General features: G+C 43.3%; 1 protein-coding gene across 5 annotated transcripts in view; it reads left to right on the top strand.

Annotated features, from left to right (window-relative positions):
* Positions 1–19,445, top strand: part of PDE11A (phosphodiesterase 11A) — an 807,989-nt gene that overhangs the window by 708,209 nt on the left and 80,335 nt on the right. For all 5 annotated transcript variants that reach the window (XM_056536201.1, XM_056536200.1, XM_056536203.1 and 2 more), the window contains 2 exons: positions 10,664–10,741; positions 17,373–17,436. In XM_056536201.1, the coding sequence (XP_056392176.1) occupies positions 10,664–10,741; positions 17,373–17,436 (142 nt within the window). The remainder of the gene's footprint in view (positions 1–10,663; positions 10,742–17,372; positions 17,437–19,445) is intronic.

Below are 19,445 nucleotides of genomic sequence, written 5' to 3'. Positions count from 1 at the left end.
GGCAAAACAATTTTTTGTACACATTTTTCGTCTTCACGGGTTGCCCACGCAGATCGTCTCGGATAGAGGCGTCCAATTCGTGTCAAAATTCTGCAGGGCTCTCTGTAAACAACTCAAGATCAAATTAAACTTTTCTTCTGCTTATCATCCTCAATCCAATGGGCAAGTAGAAAGAATTAACCAGGTCCTGGGTGATTATTTACGGCATTTTGTTTCCTCCCGCCAGGATGACTGGGCAGATCTTCTACCATGGTCCGAATTCTCGTACAACTTCAGAGTCTCTGAATCTTCTTCCAAGTCCCCATTTTTCGTGGTGTACGGCCGTCACCCTCTTCCCCCCCTCCCTACTCCCTTGCCCTCTGGTTTGCCCGCTGTGGATGAAATAACTTGTGATCTTTCCACCATATGGAACGAGACCCAAAATTCTCTCTTACAGGCTTCATCACGCATGAAGAAGTTTGCTGATAAGAAAAGAAGAGCTCCCCCCATTTTTTCTCCCGGAGACAAGGTATGGCTCTCCGCTAAATATGTCCGCTTCCGTGTTCCCAGCTACAAATTGGGACCACGCTATCTTGGTCCTTTCAAAGTTTTGTGCCAGATTAATCCTGTCTCTTACAAACTTCTTCTTCCTCCTTCTCTTCGTATTCCTAATGCCTTTCACGTTTCTCTTCTTAAACCACTCATCATCAACCGTTTCTCTCCCAAACTCGTTTCTCCCTCTCCTATTTCCGGCTCTTCGGACATCTTCTCTGTAAAGGAGATATTGGCCTCCAAGAAGGTCAGAGGGAAAACCTTTTTTTTGGTCGATTGGGAGGGCTGTGGTCCTGAGGAGAGATCCTGGGAACCTGAGGACAATATCCTAGACAAAAGTCTGGTCCTCAGGTTCTCAGGCTCCAAGAAGAGGGGGAGACCCAAGGGGGGGGGTACTGTTACGCCGAGCGCTCCGGGTCCCCGCTCCTCCCCGGAGCGCTCGCTACACTCTCGCTACTGCAGCGCCCCGGTCAGATCCACTGACCGGGTGCGCTGCGATACCGCCTCCAGCCGGGATGCGATTCGCGATGCGGGTGGCGCCCGCTCGCGATGCGCACCCCGGCTCCCGTACCTGACTCGCTCTCCGTCGGTCCTGTCCCGGCACGCGCGGCCCCGCTCCCTAGGGCGCGCGCGCGCCGGGTCTCTGCGATTTAAAGGGCCACTGCGCCGCTGATTGGCGCAGTGGTTCTAATCAGTGTGTTCACCTGTGCACTCCCTATGTATACCTCACTTCCCCTGCACTCCCTCGCCGGATCTTGTTGCCATTGTGCCAGTGAAAGCGTTCCTTGTGTGTTCCTAGCCTGTGTTCCAGACCTCCTGCCGTTGCCCCTGACTACGATCCTTGCTGCCTGCCCCGACCTTCTGCTACGTCCGACCTTGCTTCTGTCTACTCCCTTGTACCGCGCCTATCTTCAGCAGTCAGAGAGGTTGAGCCGTTGCTAGTGGATACGACCTGGTCACTACCGCCGCAGCAAGACCATCCCGCTTTGCGGCGGGCTCTGGTGAACACCAGTAGTGACTTAGAACCGATCCACTAGCACGGTCCACGCCAATCCCTCTCTGGCACAGAGGATCCACCTCCTGCCAGCCGGCATCGTGACATCAGCTTCTTAGAGGGTGTGTGAAATAATGTCATGGAACAGTGCAGCCTTTCCATTATGTCTCTCTTTGGCTTCTTATATGTTTATTTGTATATTGACATATTGTTGGTTTCTAAACTTTCTACGTTCATGTTTCCCTAGTAATAATTAATTTGCCTCCCTATTATATGCCGAGAACTATCTAATGAATGTATTAATAAGCTATGGTGCCAAGTTAGTTTAGCTTAAAGCTGTAGCCATACATTTATTGGTATTGCTGCTAATTTCTTCATTACGCTCGCCTGATTAATTCTGTGTATAAACTGTAATTAATGTTCTTTCCATATTATATAGAAACCACCTATGTATACCACACTTGGAACGTGTCCCAGAAATATTCATTTAGTCAGATGTTCATGTTTCCACTCACGTTGGAGCTTCATGCGGAATGCCAGTGGCATCTTATGTAAAAAAGGACGAAGGGGCCGATGTCACAGACGATCAACATGTTACACAATGATCCCCCATATATCCTTGCTATACAAACTATAAAATAAAGCTCCATCCCATAATGCTTATTTTCTACTTTTGTTAAATGGAGACTCAATGATTATTATCCAACGAGACATAACATTAAAACCCCTTACTGGTGCAGTGAATAAAATTAACTGTCCCATGATAATGGTGACTGACATGGGTGGACTATATAACTCGGCAAGTCTACAATTCTTAAAGTGTTGGAGAAAATAGGAAATTGTAAGTAACTTTGACAAGGGCCCACTGTGATGGCTAAAAAATTGTGTTAGAAGATCTACAGAATCGCAGGTCTTTTTAGGTTGCCTGGTATGGAGGGGTTAGTAGCTACCAAAAGTGGATCAAGAGAAAACAACTGGTAAACAAGCAATGGGGTTATTGGCACCCAAGTCTATAAATGCCTTGGAACAAAGCCTATGTGAAGCAAAGGCTTGCACATCTGGTCCAATCCCACAGAAAAGCAACTGTATCACAATTGCTGTCAGAATTAATGCTGACTATGATAGAAGGTTGTCAGAACACAAAGAGTATCACAGCTTGCTATGCATGGGGCTCCGTGGCCACAGATTGGTTAGAGTGGCCACGCTGGCTACTGCCCAACACTGAAAGTTACTACATTGGACACATGAGCATCAAGAATAGATGGAGGAGCGATGGAAGAAGGTGGTCTGGTCTGATAGAAGATATTGCACCCAGATGCACTATAGAAAGAAGACAATTTGTTAAAGGCAGTGTGAGGCTTAACTGTGAGGCTGGAAAAGAGATGGTAGTAGTGGATCCACTGGACCTGTGTGGCAGATGATGTGTGCCGTGTCAAGGAGCGGAGTCTAAGGTGCCGCTGGTTTTCCCCAGAGCCCGCCGCAAAGCGGGATTGACTTGCAGTGGCAGGCGGCACCCAGGTCACTACCCCTGGCACGACTCGACCACACAGGCGGCTGAGGAGGTTCGAGGCACAGGAGGAATACAGCAAATTCGTGGTCTGGATAGCAGTAGGTCAGGGCAGGCAGCACAGGAGCGTAGTCAAGAACATAGCAGGAGGTCAAAAGGCAGGCGTCGGAGGAGCAGGGTCAGGTCACGGAACAAAGGGTCTGGAATACTGATAAGCAGGAATACAGGAATGCTTTCTCTAAGGCACTAGGGCAACAAAGATCTGGCAGTGAGTGGGGGGGGGGTGTAGAAACTTAAAAGGAAGGTGCAGGGCAAGTACTAATCAAGGGTGCACCAGTCGGAGTGTGAACCATAACAGTACCCCCCCCCCCTTTGGTCTCCCCCTCTTTTTAGGGTTCAAAAATTTCCTGAGAAGATCACAGTCCAGAATATTTTCTTCCGGCTCCCAAGATCTTTTATCTGGACCAAAACCTTTCCAGTCAAACACAAAAAATTGTCTCCCTCTCACAGACTTGGTGGCTAAAATCTGCCTGACTTCAAAGACATCAAAAGTTCCAAGAGACAAGGCATGGGAAAAATAATTTTTTGTGAAAACCGGTTGATGAGGAGGCTTGAGGAGAGATACGTGGAAAGAATTGGGAATACGTAAAGAAGAAGGAAGACAGAGTTTATAAGAGACCGGATTAATTCTTCACAAGACCTCAAAGGGACCCAGGAAATGAGGACCCAACTTGTAAATGGGAATCTTGAAATGGATGTATCTGGAGGATAACCAAACTCACTGGGAGAGAAGGACGGAGGAGGTCCTCTTTTCTTATCTGCCTGGACTTTCATATGAGTAGAGGCTTGAGACAGAGAATGCAGAGTCTGTTGCCAGATGGAGGAGAAGTCTCGAACAATTCATCAACAGCTGGCACGCCAGAAGAGACTGAAATAGGTAAGGAGAACGAAGATGATGTCCATAAACAACGAAAAACGGAGAAGTACTCATCGATTCAGTATCCTTATGATTATAGGAAAATTCTACCTAAGGTAGATGGTCGACCCAATCGTCCTGTCGAGCAGAAACAAAATGACGGAGATAACCTTCCAGGATTTGATTCACCCTCTCCACTCGGCCATTGGTCTAAGGGTGGTATGCAAAGGAGAAGTCCAAATTGATGTCAAGTCGGGAACAGAAAGCACACCAAAACTTGGAAACGAATTTCACTCCACGATCCGAGATGATGTGATTCGGAAGGCCATGTAGGTGAAAAACATGTTGAAGGAAATGTTTTTCCAGCTGTGGAGCAGATGGAAGACCTGGTAACAGAATGAAATGAGCCATCTTGGAGAATCGATCGACCACCACCCAGATGACTGTATTATTATGGGAAGGTGGCAGATCGGTAATGAAGTCCATAGCAATGTGAGACCTGGGAGTCTCCGGAATGGGCAAAGCCTGTAAGAGACTCGCAGGTTTCTGCTGAGGAGTACAGATTACACAAGAACGGACAAAATTGGTGACATCATGTTCAAGGTGCGGCCACCAGTAATGCCAGGAGATAAGTTGACTAATCTTCCGTACTCCAGGGTGACCAGCCAGCAAAGAAAAATCTCCCCAATTCAAGACTTTACATCTCAGTTTAACTGGCACAAACGATTTCCCAGGGGGAATTTGCTGAAGATCGGCAGGAGCTGCAGAAATCAATTGCTCCAGAGGAATAATATGCCTTGGCCTGGAGTCCAATCCTACGACATCGGAGGACCTGGAAAAAGTATCGGCTCTGATGTTTTTGTTACCTTGGTGGAAATGAATGAAGATTTATTAAATCTGGAAAAAAAAAGAGACCATCTGGCGTGGGTTCAATCGCTGAGCAGACTGATGATATGGGAGATTTGTATGGTCAGAATAGATGCTGACCGGGTGAGAAGAACCTTCTAACAAATGTTGCTACTCTTCCAAGGCAAACTTAATTGCAAGGAGTTCTCGATCATCCATAGAGTAGTTCCTCTCTGCTGGCGAGAAAGTCTTAGAAAAGAAACCCCAGGTTGGCTTTAGAATTTTTCTGGGTAAGAATGGCACTGGCTCCTATGGATGAAGCATCTATCTCCAAATCAAAGGGTTTCTCTGGATCAGGTCTTGAAAGCACGGGTGCAGAGGCAAATGCAAGTTTAAGCGAGTGAAGGCCTCTTCAGCCTCAGTAGGCCAAGTCTTGGGGTTAGATTTCTTCTTAGTGAGAGCCACAATCGGAACAAACATGAAGAGAAATGTGGGACGAACTAACGATAATAGTTGGCAAAACCCAGGAAGCGTTGTATAGCTCTTAGACCAGTTGGGGCGAGGTCAATCAAATACCGCAGACAGTTTGTCAGGATCCATCTATAGGCATTGATGAGAAACAATGTAACCAAGAAACGGAAGACAAGATCTCTCAAATAGGCAGTTCTCCAGTTTGGCGTAAAGATAATTCTCCCGGAGGCGCTGAAGAACCAGGCAGACATGTGAACGATGCTCCTCTAAGGATGAGAAGATCAAGATGTCATCAAGATATAAGACAACACAGGTGTAGAGAAGATCTCGGAAGATATCATTGACAAATTCTTGAAAGACAACTGGGGCATTACAGAGAACGATTGGCATCAAAATGTCCATTACGGGTGTTAAAGACCATCTTCCATTTGTCATCCTCACGGATACGAATAAGATTATATGCTCCCTGCAAATCCAACTTTGAGAAGATCTTGGCACCCCGTAGATGATCAAAAAGTTCAGAGATCAGAGGAAGAGGATAGTGATTCTTGATCGTGATCTTGTTAAGACCTTTGTAGTCAATACATGGACGGAGAGAACAATTCTTCTTCTCCACAAAGAAGAAACCTGCTCTGGCAGGAGAGGAGGATTTTCAGATAAATCCCTTTTGGAGGTTCTCTTGGATATATTTTGCCATGACTTGTGTCTCAGGAACAAATAATGGATAGATTCTTCCTCGAGGAGGCATGGTTCCAGGCTGTAAGTCAATGGGGCAATCGTAGGGACGATGTGGTGGAAGGGACTCAGCCGGCTTTTCGCAGAATACATCTAAATAGTCTTGATATGGAAGAGGCAGACCAGGTATTGGAGGAGGAGAAGAAACAGCTTTAGACTGGATTGGCACAAGACAGTGATTAAGGCAAAACTGTCCCCAGCGTGTGATTTCACCAGATTTCCAGTCAAGTTGTGGATAATGACATTGAAGCCATGGAAGGCCGAGAATAAGCTCCAAAGTGCAATGTGGAAGCACATGGAACTCAATTTTTTCCTTGTGCAAAACTCCTACTTGCACTACGAGAGGTTCTGTGCGGAAAAGCACATTACAGTTCAGATTTTGCCCATTTACAGAAGAAATATACTTAGCAACCCGAGTCACAGGAAGACAATGTTTGTGGACCAAAGAGGCATCAATGAAGTTACCAGCGGAACCATAGTCCAAAAATGCAGAAGCGAAGAAGTAGTGTAGACTTGAACAGGAATGGTCAGACGAGGAGAGGTAGTATTTACATCTAGGTACGCCTCTCCCACGTGTCCTAGGTGCGAGCAGTTCCTGGACGCTGTGGACGTAAAGAACAGTCTTTGGAAAGTGCTCCGGACTTTTGTCGATGGGATCTTTCCAGCTGCATTAAACGAGAATGGTCCTACTGGACAGTCGTTTTTTAAATGTAGCACACAAGGCCTCCTTGTTCCAAGACAGTTCAGAGGCAAGAGTGCGGAATTGAACCGCGTAGTCGCCAACGGAGGAATTCCCTTGGCAAAGGTGGAGAGCCATCTAGGCAGAGGAGGCTTGTGGGGGTTCTTCAAATACATTGCTGAATTCTGATAGGAAGGCCGGCAGGTTAGAGGTAACCAGATCATTACAATTCCAGAGAGGAGTAGCCCAGTCCAGAGCTTTTCCAGACAAAAGACTGACCACAAATGCCACTTTAGCTCGTTCCATCGGGAACTGATCCGCCATGAGCTCCAGATGCATGGAACACTGAGTCACAAAGCCTCTACACAACTTTGAATCCCCTTCATACTTAATGGGTAAGGGTAAACGAAGCTTGGATCCAGAAGGAGTTGCAGAGATGGGTGGAGAGACATGAGCAGGTTGTGGCTGCTGTTGCGGTTGTTGCAGCACGGCTAGAAGTCGTTGCATCATGGCAAACAATTGACTCAGTTGTTGCGCCTGACAGGCTAACTACTGCGACTGTAGAACCACAACTGAGGAGAGATCCGAAACTTCTGGCAGTGGTACCTCAGGGGGATCCATGGCCGGATCTTACTGTAAGACTGATGGCAGTAGGCTAGAACAGAGACGGTAGTAGTGGATCCACTGGACCTGTGTGGCAGATGACGTGGGCCATGCCAGGGAGCAGAGTCTACCTTCCTACTGGGGGGGGTTAATCTGGGGGTACTACCTTCCTACTGGGGGGAGGGGGTTAATCTGGGCCCCCCCCCCAGTAGGCAGGTAGTACCCCCTGATTAACACCCTCATCCCCAGTAGGAAGGTAGCACCCGCAGATGAACCCCCCTCCTGGGGTACGGGGGATACTACCTGCCTACTGGGGGGGGGGTAATCTGGGGGTACTACCTGCCTACTGGGGGAAGGGGGTTAATCTGGAGTACTACCTGCCTACTGGGGGGGAGGGGGTTAATCTGGGTATACTATGCACTGAAACATAAAAAAAAGGCAGTGTAGTAGAATTAGGCAATGTAGTAGAGCCAGAATTCACTGGTATCTTAAAAGTGGATCAGGCTCCATAATAAACAAAAGTCAGGATATTAGCCTCAAAATATGCTCACGAGGACAGCGATCGGTAAGCCCCTTGTTGGCCTGGACAAGTATGTAGGATAGTAGGAAAACAAGCAGAAAAAATACAGCAATAAACACGATAAAATTATAAATGCAAAGTTTTAAACATCTAATAATGTGTATCAGTATTATTATTAATATCATACATATTACACTATAAGCTGCACTCAGCAATGAAGATTTAGCTATAGAGGAATTTCAAAGCATGTATCCCACAAATCCCAGCTTTATCAGATCTGGCCGGAACCCTTTCTTTTTAATTACACCGCAAGTGATTGTAAATCATTAGTTTTAACCCACCACTTACAATTAACATCTCCATACGTCATTCTCTGCCCTTTACTTGCTATTATTAGACTTGCAAATTATCACCAATGGAATACCCCGAGCCAGGTGATATAAAAGTGTAGGTGACAAATTGCCTTTGCTTTGTAAAAGTTCAGATAATTGATTTTGTAAAATAGGAACCACAAAACTTCAAATGAGTCTATCTACGCTCCTTGTATTGTGATTAATGGAATGTAAAACACTATAGGTAAGCTTTACTATAGTGGGAGATTTTTACTTTTCGTAGTATAAACTTGGGTAACGTTTACCTTCAGATTCCTAAACATTGTATGACTGGATTTTCTATTTTTTTTTTTTCACATTATTTTTATTTGAAAACATCGCAGCCAAGGTTTTACTCTAAAGTGTTACAAGAATTTCAAAAAAACATTTGATATGTCGTAGAGACTTATCAACAGTTTTGATTGGTTTGGTGTGGGTATTCAGATCCCCAGCGGTCGCTAGAACAACCGGAGAGAATCACTTGGCTAAGCGTTTCTTTTCCCATCTGTCAGCTAGATGCAGAGGATGGACTCTGTAGAGACTCTGAAGCATCTCCTGCAGCAGAGAGATGGAGAGACGTGCTCTGCGCTGCTCTTTTCCCTGCTTGTTCTAATGATCTGTGGGGGTCTGGACACCCACAGAATTAATTAAAGTAATGCTTTAAATGGGTACTCCGGTGGAAACCTTTTTTTTTTTTTTTTTTTTAATCAACTAATGCCAGAAAGTTAAACAGATTTGTTAATTACTTAAATAAAAAAAAATCTTAATCCTTCCAGTTCTTATTAGCGGCTGTATACTCCAGAGGAAATTCTTTTCTTTTTGGATTTCTTTTCTGTCACGACCACAGTGCTCTCTGTTGATACCTCTGTCTATGTCTACCTCTGTCTGGAACTCTCCAGAGCAGGAGAAAATCTCCATAGCAAACATATGCTGCTCTGGACAGTTCCTGATATGGACAGAGGTGTCAACAGAGAGCACTGTGGTTGTGACAGAAAAGAAATCCAAAAAGAAAAGAGCTTCCTCTGTAGTATACAGCCGCTAATAAGTACTGGAAGGATTAAGAATTTTTAATAGAAGTAATTTACAAATCTGTTTAACTTTCTGGCACCAGTCGATTTAAAAAAAAAAAAAAAAAGATTTCCACCGAGTACCCCGTTGAAGTCTATTTTTTTCTTCTTCTCCAGTGCACCGGGGAGGGAGGACAGGGGGGGGGGGGATTGATATATATATTCTTTTTGTATCTTGTGTCCTTTGTATTTATTTTCATATATGTGACTCTTTTTCTTTTTTACTTTTGAGATCACATATGTTTTGTATAAAATGCTTTACTAAAATAAAACTTAATGAAAAAAAAAAGGCTATGGCAAATTATTAAAAAGTCTATGTACAAAGAGGTTTGCTTAGGGGCCTTTTTAAGGCCAGTGACTCACAAGAGTCATCCTCTTTCCTTTTCTTCTTCATCCGTCTCAGAACACCATGACTACTCCTTCATGACCCACTCATCTCTTTAGCATCTGCCAGAAAAATATCTTAGGCTCTGAATTTTATCAGTAATTACACAAAATCCTCATCTATAGTACCCCAAACTGTAATAATGCCCCCTTAGTATGCCGCATAGTAAAGTGAGTAGTTTAGTAGGTCTTCCATTAAGTTGGTATATCCTCCACAGTAGACAAATTGTTCCCACATTTGGTATCGCAAAATGTAGGCAAGTATGCCCTTAGGTAGGTAGATTGCCCCTACAGTAGGCAAGTATGTACGTAGGTAGTCCCCCCAGTAGGTAGGTATGTCACACTCCTTAGGTATCCCCCTCAATAGGCTGGTATGTCCTTAGGAAGTTCCCTCTAGTAGACATGTGCGGCCTCCTTCTCAGTGCAGGCGCTGATGACATCACTCATCAGTGCCTGCGCTGTGTCTGAGTGAAGTTTACATTCTCCTTTCTGCCTGCGGCCTAAGCTGACAGCTTTTAGCTATGTACATGTGCACATATAGTTTAAAGCAGCGCACGTACTGTCCTGGATTCTCCATTAGCACAGCACAGATTATAATACGGACAAATGCTTCCTGGGCCTAGGCCCCCACAGGGGGCAGGGTGTCAGGTGTCAGCCCACTATGCCTTCATTATCATCTGCCCCTGTGGGCAATACATTTTTGCATTTTCTTTTACTACTCCATAATGACAATTACCGAATCTATAGTCTATTTTAGTTATCAATAACCATTTTTCTATGTTCTCGTTCATGTAATTTTCCCAGCAATGTAGGAGTTAACCACCTTACAATTTTCTAAAGCAGAATGACAATTTCTTTTCTCGTCCACAGGGAGGGCAGTGTGTTACATTAAAGCCAAAATCTGATCCATCTTGATAAATTGTCATGATAACATTGTCAGGTGCAAGTGGCAAACAAATCTTGTAACATCACATCCTATAACAATTTCTATTTTTACATCTCTGATCCCATTAACCTGCCTGTGTTCTGCGTTTTTCAGGAGACGAAATGAGTTTTTTGAACTGGTCAGTAAAGGAGAATACAACTGGAATGTTAAAGACCACAGAACCATATTCAGGTGAGGAAAACTGTGTAAGATTTTGATAATTTTTTTATTTGCACAATTCAAATTTTTTACATCTGTACATTTTAGAAGATCGTTTAAATCATTATGATTAATTTAAAAGAAATAAGCAAAAAAAAAATCAGGGAAACCAAATAGCCTCCCTAACCAATGTCCCAAATTCATCATATTCTTTGACCTAGTCAGAATCTTAAAGCTATTTATTACGTATTCCTAAAGGATCATATGATCGCTGTGAAATTGCGAGCAGGCTGCATTCATTTCAAGTGAATGATATTGTAATACCATGCTGCAAACTACTCTGGCTTGTTTGTACAGTGTTGGCCAAATTAATAAAAAAAATATATTTTTTTAAAACAACATTTGTATTGTTGTCTTGCCTTGTATCTTAAAGGGGTACACTTGTGAAAAACATTTTTTATTTTATTTATTTTAAATCAACTGGTGCCAGAAAGTTAAACAGATTTGCAAATCACTTCTATTACCTTCCAGTACTTATCAGCTGCTGTATACTACAGAAGAAGTTCTTATTTTTGAATTTCTTTCCAGTCTTACCACAGTGCTCTCTGCTGACATCTCTATCCATGTCAAGAACTGTCTGGAGCAGGATAGGTTTGCTATGGGGATTTGCTCCTGCTCTGGATAGTTCCTGACATAGACAGAGGTGTCAGCAGAGAGCACTGTGGTCAGACAGAAAAGAAATTCAAAAAGAAAAGATCTTCCTGTGGAGCATGCAGAAGCTAATAAGTACTGGAATGATTAAGATTTTTAAATAGAAGTAATTGACAAATCTGTTTAACTTTCTGGCGCCAGTTGATTTAAAAAAAAAAATGTTTCCCACCAGAGTACCCCTTAAATACAGTCTTTCATTTTTGAAAAGGCCTCTGAGAAATGAAAGAAGCGATCTGATTGATTGCTATGGACAACTCAGCAACTCTTCCTCAGGTTGTGATAAATCTCCTATAACTTTTTAAAACTCCATGGGGGACATTTATCATTGTTTGTTTTGGTTAGCAAATTCTGAAGTAACTTTTTTTTTTGCTTTACTTTTGCTTATGTGCTACATATTTATCATACTCATAGGGGGTTGATAAATTTGGAGCAAATAAGCAAAACAAAAAAGTCGATGCTGAGACTATTTTTCTGAGATTTTTTTGCGGCTTTTTACATTTTTCTACTACAAGAGCAGACTTGCGACTTTTTGTCAGAGGTTTGCAACTTTTTTCTTACTTGCGTGCGACTTTCACACATCATAAATACCTGACCAATGCAAAGAGTAAACTAAAATTTGATTAGGTTAGGCTGTTTGTAACTTTTTGGTTACTCACAAAGTCTCACAAAAAAACTACTGTATGCAAAAAAAGGCTCTAAATACCTTGATAAATGCCACCCCCCCCCCCCCCCCATGTTGTTCCAGCAAGTTCTGCAGCTGTATTCTGGGTGCTCATCATTCCCTGATCGAAACTAAGTCTGGGTGACAATGGTTCATTGGCCAACAGTTTTTTTTTTCGAATTTCAATAGTAGCATACTACTTTGGTATTACAGTATCTTACAGGGGTACTCCACTCACAGACATCTTATCCCCTATCCAAAGGATAGAGGATAAGATGTCTGATCCAGGGGGTCCCGCTGCTGGGACCCCCGCAATCTCCGTGCAGCACCCTGCATTCTAAATAGTAGGATTAGAATGCTGGGTTTCTGCGGTCAGAGATATAACATCACACACACCCTTGTTATGTCACACCACTCCCCCTCTGTTCATGTTATGCAGGGGGGGGCGTGACGTCACATCTCTGGTAATGGAAACCCAGCTTTCTAAACCTACTGTTTAGAATGACCACTACTGCATGGAGATCGCGGGGGTCCCATCAGCGGAACCCCTGGGATTAGTCATCTTATTCCCTATCCTTTAGATAAGGGATACAATGTCTTTGGGCAGAGTATCCCTTTAATGTCACAAGGATCATAAAGTGACACGTTTTCTTCAACCATAAAAAAGGAAAGACCCAGCACCAATTAAGACGCATGCCTATATGCTTATGAAAACACGATTTATTTTATTACATAACTGCATATATATCATGAAGAAAAGTTTAAAAACACTTAAAAAGTGTGTGTTTGCAGAGCCTACCATTCTTATTCATTTCCTCATTTGCACTTTTTTTTGATGATCATGAATTAAAGTATAACCATGGCCAAGAAATGGTCCAGACATGAATCTAGTAGAGGAAATATGGGCAGTTCCAGGGTCAGAAAAAATAAATAAATAAATAAAGATTCACAACAAACAAGCAGCAACTGATGGAAGAATTTATCGCAGCTTGGGCACATGATACCTGTATGCAGGGGTGTACCTAGAGAATTTGGCACCCGGGGAGAACCCTTTGTTTGGCACCCCCCATCCCAAACGGGGGTCGGCTGAGCGAGGTAATGGGGTGCTAACGGACGGTAGCGAGCACAACTGAAGACGAGGGGGGCACCCGGTCACTGAGCGGCATGGTGTCACCCCATCAGGCTGGTGTCGCCCGGTTCGGTCCGCACCCCAGCCGCTACGCCACTGGATGTGGGGGGGATGACGTCATGGCACCCGGGGCGGGCCGTCCCCCCCCCCCCCGCCCCGCCCCCTTGGTACGCCACTGCCTGTATGACTGAACACTGCAAAACCCTCTTCACTCTATCCTTGTATGAGTTAAATTTATGAAACATAAATTTTACTAAGTTTTCTAAAAGAAAATGTTTTTCTTGTAAAACAAAGTATATTTAGTGTAATTTGGTATATCAGTATTGAGGAACAAGGCATAACAACAGTAAAAATGTGTTTTTAATTTTTAATTGAACCTCTTCAGGACGCAGGGCATATGCATATGCCCTGCATCCTGAGTCCTTAAGGACCTAGGGCGTATAGGTACACCCTTGGGAATTTCGGTCCCTGCCGCTAGCCGGTCAGGGACCGGACTGGATGCCTGCTGAAATCATTCTTGAGACACACAACCCCCCCCCCCCCCCGCCCCCAATAGCAGGGATAGGAGGGGATAGTTCAGTTTATCCGCTCTGCCCACCCACGGTAGTCCAGGCAGAACGGGGGAACTGGGCTGGGACCGGTGCCGGAGGTCACTTACCAGCGGCGATCCTCCTCTGTGTGGCGGCGGGTGGCGATCCTACTACTGCCAGGTGAGTTGTTGCCTAGCAACATCTGGAGGGCTACAGTTTTTACAGTGGTCTCTAAGCTGTAACCTTCCAGATGTTGCAAAACTACAACTCTCAGCATGCCCAGACAGCCATTTGCTGTTTGCACATGCTGGAATTTGTAGTTTTGCAAGATTTAGAGGGGTACAGTTTGGAGATCACTGTGCAGTTTTCTCTAAACTGTGGCTCTCTAGATCTTGCAAAACTACAATTCCCAGCATGCCTACACAGCAGTTTGCTGTCTGGGCATGCTGGAATTTGTAGTTTTGCAATATCTGGAGGGCCACAGTTTGGAGATCACTGCACTTGATCTCTAAACCATGGCCCTCTAAATCTAGCAAAACTACAACTCCCAGCATGCACGAACAGCAAACGGCTGTCTCAGCATGCTGAAAGTTGTAGTTGCGTGCCTCCAGCTGTTGCATAACTACATCTCCCAGCATGCCCTTGGGAGATCAGTACATGCTTGGAGTTTTAGTTTTGCAACAGCTGGAGGCACACTCGTTGGAAAATACTGAGTTTGGTAACAGAACCTAACTCAAGGTTTTCCAACCAGTGTGCCCCCAGCTGTTGCAAAAGTACAACTTCCAGCATGCATGGTCTGTCAGTGTATTGTGGGAGTTGTAGTTTTGCAACAGCTGGAGGTTTGCCCCCATGTGAATGTACAGGGCACAATCACATGGGTGGGGAAAATTTTCTGCCGCAGCTCAAACTCCTAGCGGGAAACTCACCGTAAACCCCCGCCAGTGCAAATGTACCGTAAAAACATTACAATACACAATAAATAAAGGGTACACTACATATACACACACACACGTACACTTTCCAAAACGGAGTCTACAGTGGTTGCAAAACAATAACTCCCAGCATTTCCAGACAGCCACTGACTGTCCAGGCATGTTGGGAGTTTAGTAACAGCTGGAGGCACCCTGTTTGGGAATCACTGGCGTAGAATATTTTACGTAGTGGACGCAATTGTACTGCTTGCATCCGAGTCCACCCCCATGCAAATCCCTAATTTAGGCCTCAAATGCACATGGTGCTCTTTCGCTTTGGAGCCCTGACGTATTTCAAGCCAACAGTTTAAGGCCACATATGGGGTATTTTTCTGTACTCGGGAGCAATTGCGCTACAAATTTTGGGGGGCTTTTTCTCCTATCACCCCTTATGAAAAGGTAAAGTTGGGGTCTACACCAGCCTGTTAGTGTAAAAAAAAATTTAAAAATTTACACTGTCATGCTGGTGTTGCCCCATACTTTTCATTTTTACAAGAGGTAAAAGAAAAAAAAGACCCCCAAAATTTGCAATGCAATTTCTCCTGAGTACGGAAATACCCCATATGTGGACGTAAAATGCTCTGTGGGCGTACAACAAGGCTCAGGAGTGAGAGCGCACTATGTACATTTGAGGCCTAAAATGGTGATTTGCACAAGGGTGGCTGATTTTACAGCGGTTCTGACAGAAATGCCAAAAAAGAAATACCCACATGTGACCCCACAGAACATAACAAGGGGTATAGAGTGAGCTTTAACACCCCACAGGTGTTTGAGGAATTTTCATCAAAGTTGGATAGGAAAAAAAAAAAACATTTTCACTAAAATGCTGTTGTTACCCTAAATTTTTCATTTTCACAAGGGGTAATAGGAAAAAAGCCCCCCAAAATTTGTAACACCATTTCTTCTGAGTAAGAACCTACCCCATATCTGGATATAAAGTGCTCTGCTGGTGAACTACAATGCTCAGAAGAGAAGGAGCGCCATTGGGCTTTTGGAGAGAAAATTTGTCCAGAATTGAAGGCCACGTGTTTACAAAGCCCCCATGGTGCCATAACAATGGACCCCCCACATGTGACCCCATTTTGGAAACTACAACCCTCACATAATGTAATAAGGGGTGCAATGAGCATTTACGCCCCACAGGTGTCTGACAGATTTTTGGAACAGTGGTCCATGAAAATGAAAAATTAAATTTTTCATTTGCCCAGCCCACTGTTCCAAAGATTTTTCAAATGCCAGTGGGGTGTAAATGCTTACTGCACCCCTTATAAAATTCTGTGACGGGTGTTGTTTCCAAATTGGGGTCACATGTGGGGGGGGGTCGACTGTTCTGGTAGCATGGGGGCTTTGTAAACGCAGATGGCCCCCGACTTGTTTTCATTTACAAATCGAAAAGTCATCAAACACCTGTGGGGTGTTAAGGCTCACTGTACCCTTTGTTACGTTCCTTGAAGGGTGTAGTTTCCAAAATAGTATGCCATGTGGTTTTTTTTTTGTTTTTTTTTACTGTTCTGGCACCATAGGGGCTTTCTAAATGTGACATGCCTCCCAAAAACCATTTCAGCAAAATTCACTCTCCAAAATCCCATTGTCGCTCCTTCACTTCGGAGCCCTCTAGTGCACCCACAGAGCACTTGACATACACATATGAGGTACTCATATTTTGAATTTTCTCCCTCACTTTGCTGCTATTCCTGTGAAACACCTAAAGGGTAAACACATTTTCTGAATATCATTTTGAATACTTTGAGGGGTGCAGTTTCTATAATGGGGTCATTTATGGGGTATTTCTCACAGAACGGCCCCTCAAATCCACTTCAAATTTAACTGGTCTCTCTAATGACTTCAAAAAGTAAAAACATGTCAACTTTATGATGCCAATATAAAGTAGACACATTGTATTTGTGAATCAATATATCATTTATTAGGAATGTCCATTTTCTTTACAAACAGAGAGTTTCAAAGTTAGAAAAATTCTAAATTGTAAAAATTTTCATGAAATTTGGGGATTTACCACTATGTTAAAGTAGAATATGTCACGAAAAAACAGTCTTGGAATCAGAATGAAAGGTAAAAGCATCCCAGAGTTATTAATATATAAAGTGAAAGTGGTCAGATTTGCAAAAAAGGGCTGAGTCCTTAAAATGAAAATGAGCTGCGTCCTTAAGGGGTTAAACCTTTTTATTAATTTTGCCAAAACTGTGCTTAGATTGAATGCATTTAAATCATTACAATCTGTGTACAGGTTCATGGACTATGTCAGTGCTATATGAATGAGAAACAAGAAAGATTATATTGGTTAGATAATACTCGTATCTAGAGTAAGGGGGGGGGGGGGGGTGGCAGCTTTTTATAGGCCCAAAGTTTATAGTCCTAAAACGTATTTGCTAGTCATGCTCTACATAAGACCCTAAATGCTGCTACGGCTACTGTCAATAACAAGGAATAGCCAGTTTCAGAAGTATGTCCCAGGAGGAGCAAACAATTTTCAATGATATACTCTCTGGCCAAAAATGATGTATTTCATGCTGATATGTATATATAAGGCAATATATTTATTTCTGTTCTTTGAAATACAATAAATTCGTCTTGGTAAAGCCGGTGGTGATAGGTAAGAAGCACCAGCATAGCATGTTTGCTTTGATCTTCCCCTCTCTTTCAGATCAATGCTGATGACAGCATGTGACCTTGGAGCCGCAACCAAACCATGGGAGATCTCAAGACAGGCAAGTGTTGATTTATTGCCGGGCAGAGGAGGAACATGCTGATGGGACAATATTACAAGGGCTCCAATGACTTACAAAACATCACCATGAAAACATATCCCTAGTGGTTCTCTTCATCATAAGAATGGAGGACTCTACAGATTTGCAGTAATAGATATTTCATGCAAGGGAACGGAATAGAAGTGAAGCAATTTTGATATTTGTGCACACAATGTCACTTCTGCACTTGTTTCCCACATTAAAAGACATGGGTGCACATTCTACTGTACATTGCCATATGATGAAGTTTTTCTTCTGGTGGCACTTGATGTTCATTCCCATCAGCATGGGAAGACGTCATGCCTATGTTCTTTATATTTGACTCAGACCATAATGGTCCCATTGATGAACATAACAGTATGAACCTGTATGTTTTAGTGAAATGCAAAGTCTGTTGTGCATGAACCGGGAACCATGGGGGGTTTCATCTGCCATTTATTACCATAAGAAAAGCCTAGACTACCATGCCATTCTGTTTGGTTGATTCTATTCACAGCTACAAATTCAATATAGCCATTTTGCCATATATCTGCTGTGAAGGTATAAAGACCATACCTATAGGTAGTATGGGGCATAGATTGCTATACAGTCATAGAAGAATATTTATTTTATTTTTGAATACTTTTGTATTATGTTAAGATTATTGTTTGGTTGTATTCATACAATTTTACCTTTGCCCTTGAAGTAAATACATGATTACCTCATGAATAATACTACCCCACAAAAACATAACAGGTTAAGATTCTTATCTGATATTTAGTCATCTAACTTCTTGGATGGTATATTTACTAATAATCTGCAAAACTCATATGCTGTGTAACTTAGTTTCCTGGAGGTCTCATAGTCTGAATTTTAGCACAGATATATATATATATATATATATATATATATATATATATATATATATATATTCGGGTAGAAGAAACAGGCATGGTCGCACATCTACAATCTTGTATAATGATCTGATTGCTTCTCAGCATAATATCAAAAACTAACAGGTTGATAGTATACATTTTTGATCAAAAAGTACAAGCCCACTCGCCACATCAAGGCCACCTATTTAGAGTGGGTCCCTAATGTCCCTAGCATAAAATGGCGTTGCACTGGACGGCGACCACCACCGACGCGACACCAGTGCCCACGGGGGGAACGACCCACTGGCAGAGCGGCCCCAATGCCACTCAAACCAGTCTATGGGTCGCACCTCCCCACAGACACGGCGCCACGGCAGCAACAGACGCTGCACAGCACCACACCAGTGTGAACAAGGTGTAACAGCACACTTACCAAGCTCTCCCAGTCAGACTGGGAGGCTGCTAGGAAAGAAATGGCCCTTGTGTAGCTAACTACTACTTATATAGTGTTGGGCTGAGGGGGTGGGGAAGAGTGCAGACACATGTTCAAACAAAAAAAAAAGGAGGGGATAGAAAACACAGTGTGAATTCGGGTAGAAGAAACAGGCATGGTCGCACATCTACAATCTTGTATAATGATCTGATTGCTTCTCAGCATAATATCAAAAACTAACAGGTTGTTAGTATACATTTTTGATCAAAAAGTACAAGCCCACTCGCCACGTCAAGGCCACCTATTTAGAGTGGGTCCCTAACGTCCCTAGCATAAAATGGTGTAGCACTGGGCGGCGACCACCACCGTCGCGACACCAGTGCCCACGGGGGGAACGACCCACTGGCAGAGCGTATATATATATATATACAGTGGGGGATCAAAAGTTTGGGCACCCCAGGTAAAAATGTATATTAATGTGCATAAAGAAGCCAAGGAAAGATGGAAACATCTCCAAAAGGCATCAAATTACAGATTAGACATTCTTTTAATATGTCAACAAAAGTTACATTTTATTTCCATCATTTACACTTTCAAAATAACAGAAAACAAAAAAATGGTGTCTGCAAAAGTTTGGGCACCCTGCAGAGTTAATATCTTGTACTGCCCCTTTTGGCAAGTAT

Source organism: Hyla sarda, chromosome 8, assembly GCF_029499605.1.
Source record: "Hyla sarda isolate aHylSar1 chromosome 8, aHylSar1.hap1, whole genome shotgun sequence".
NCBI classification, from domain to species: Eukaryota; Metazoa; Chordata; class Amphibia; order Anura; family Hylidae; genus Hyla; species Hyla sarda.
This window is presented reverse-complemented; position numbering and strand designations above follow the sequence as displayed.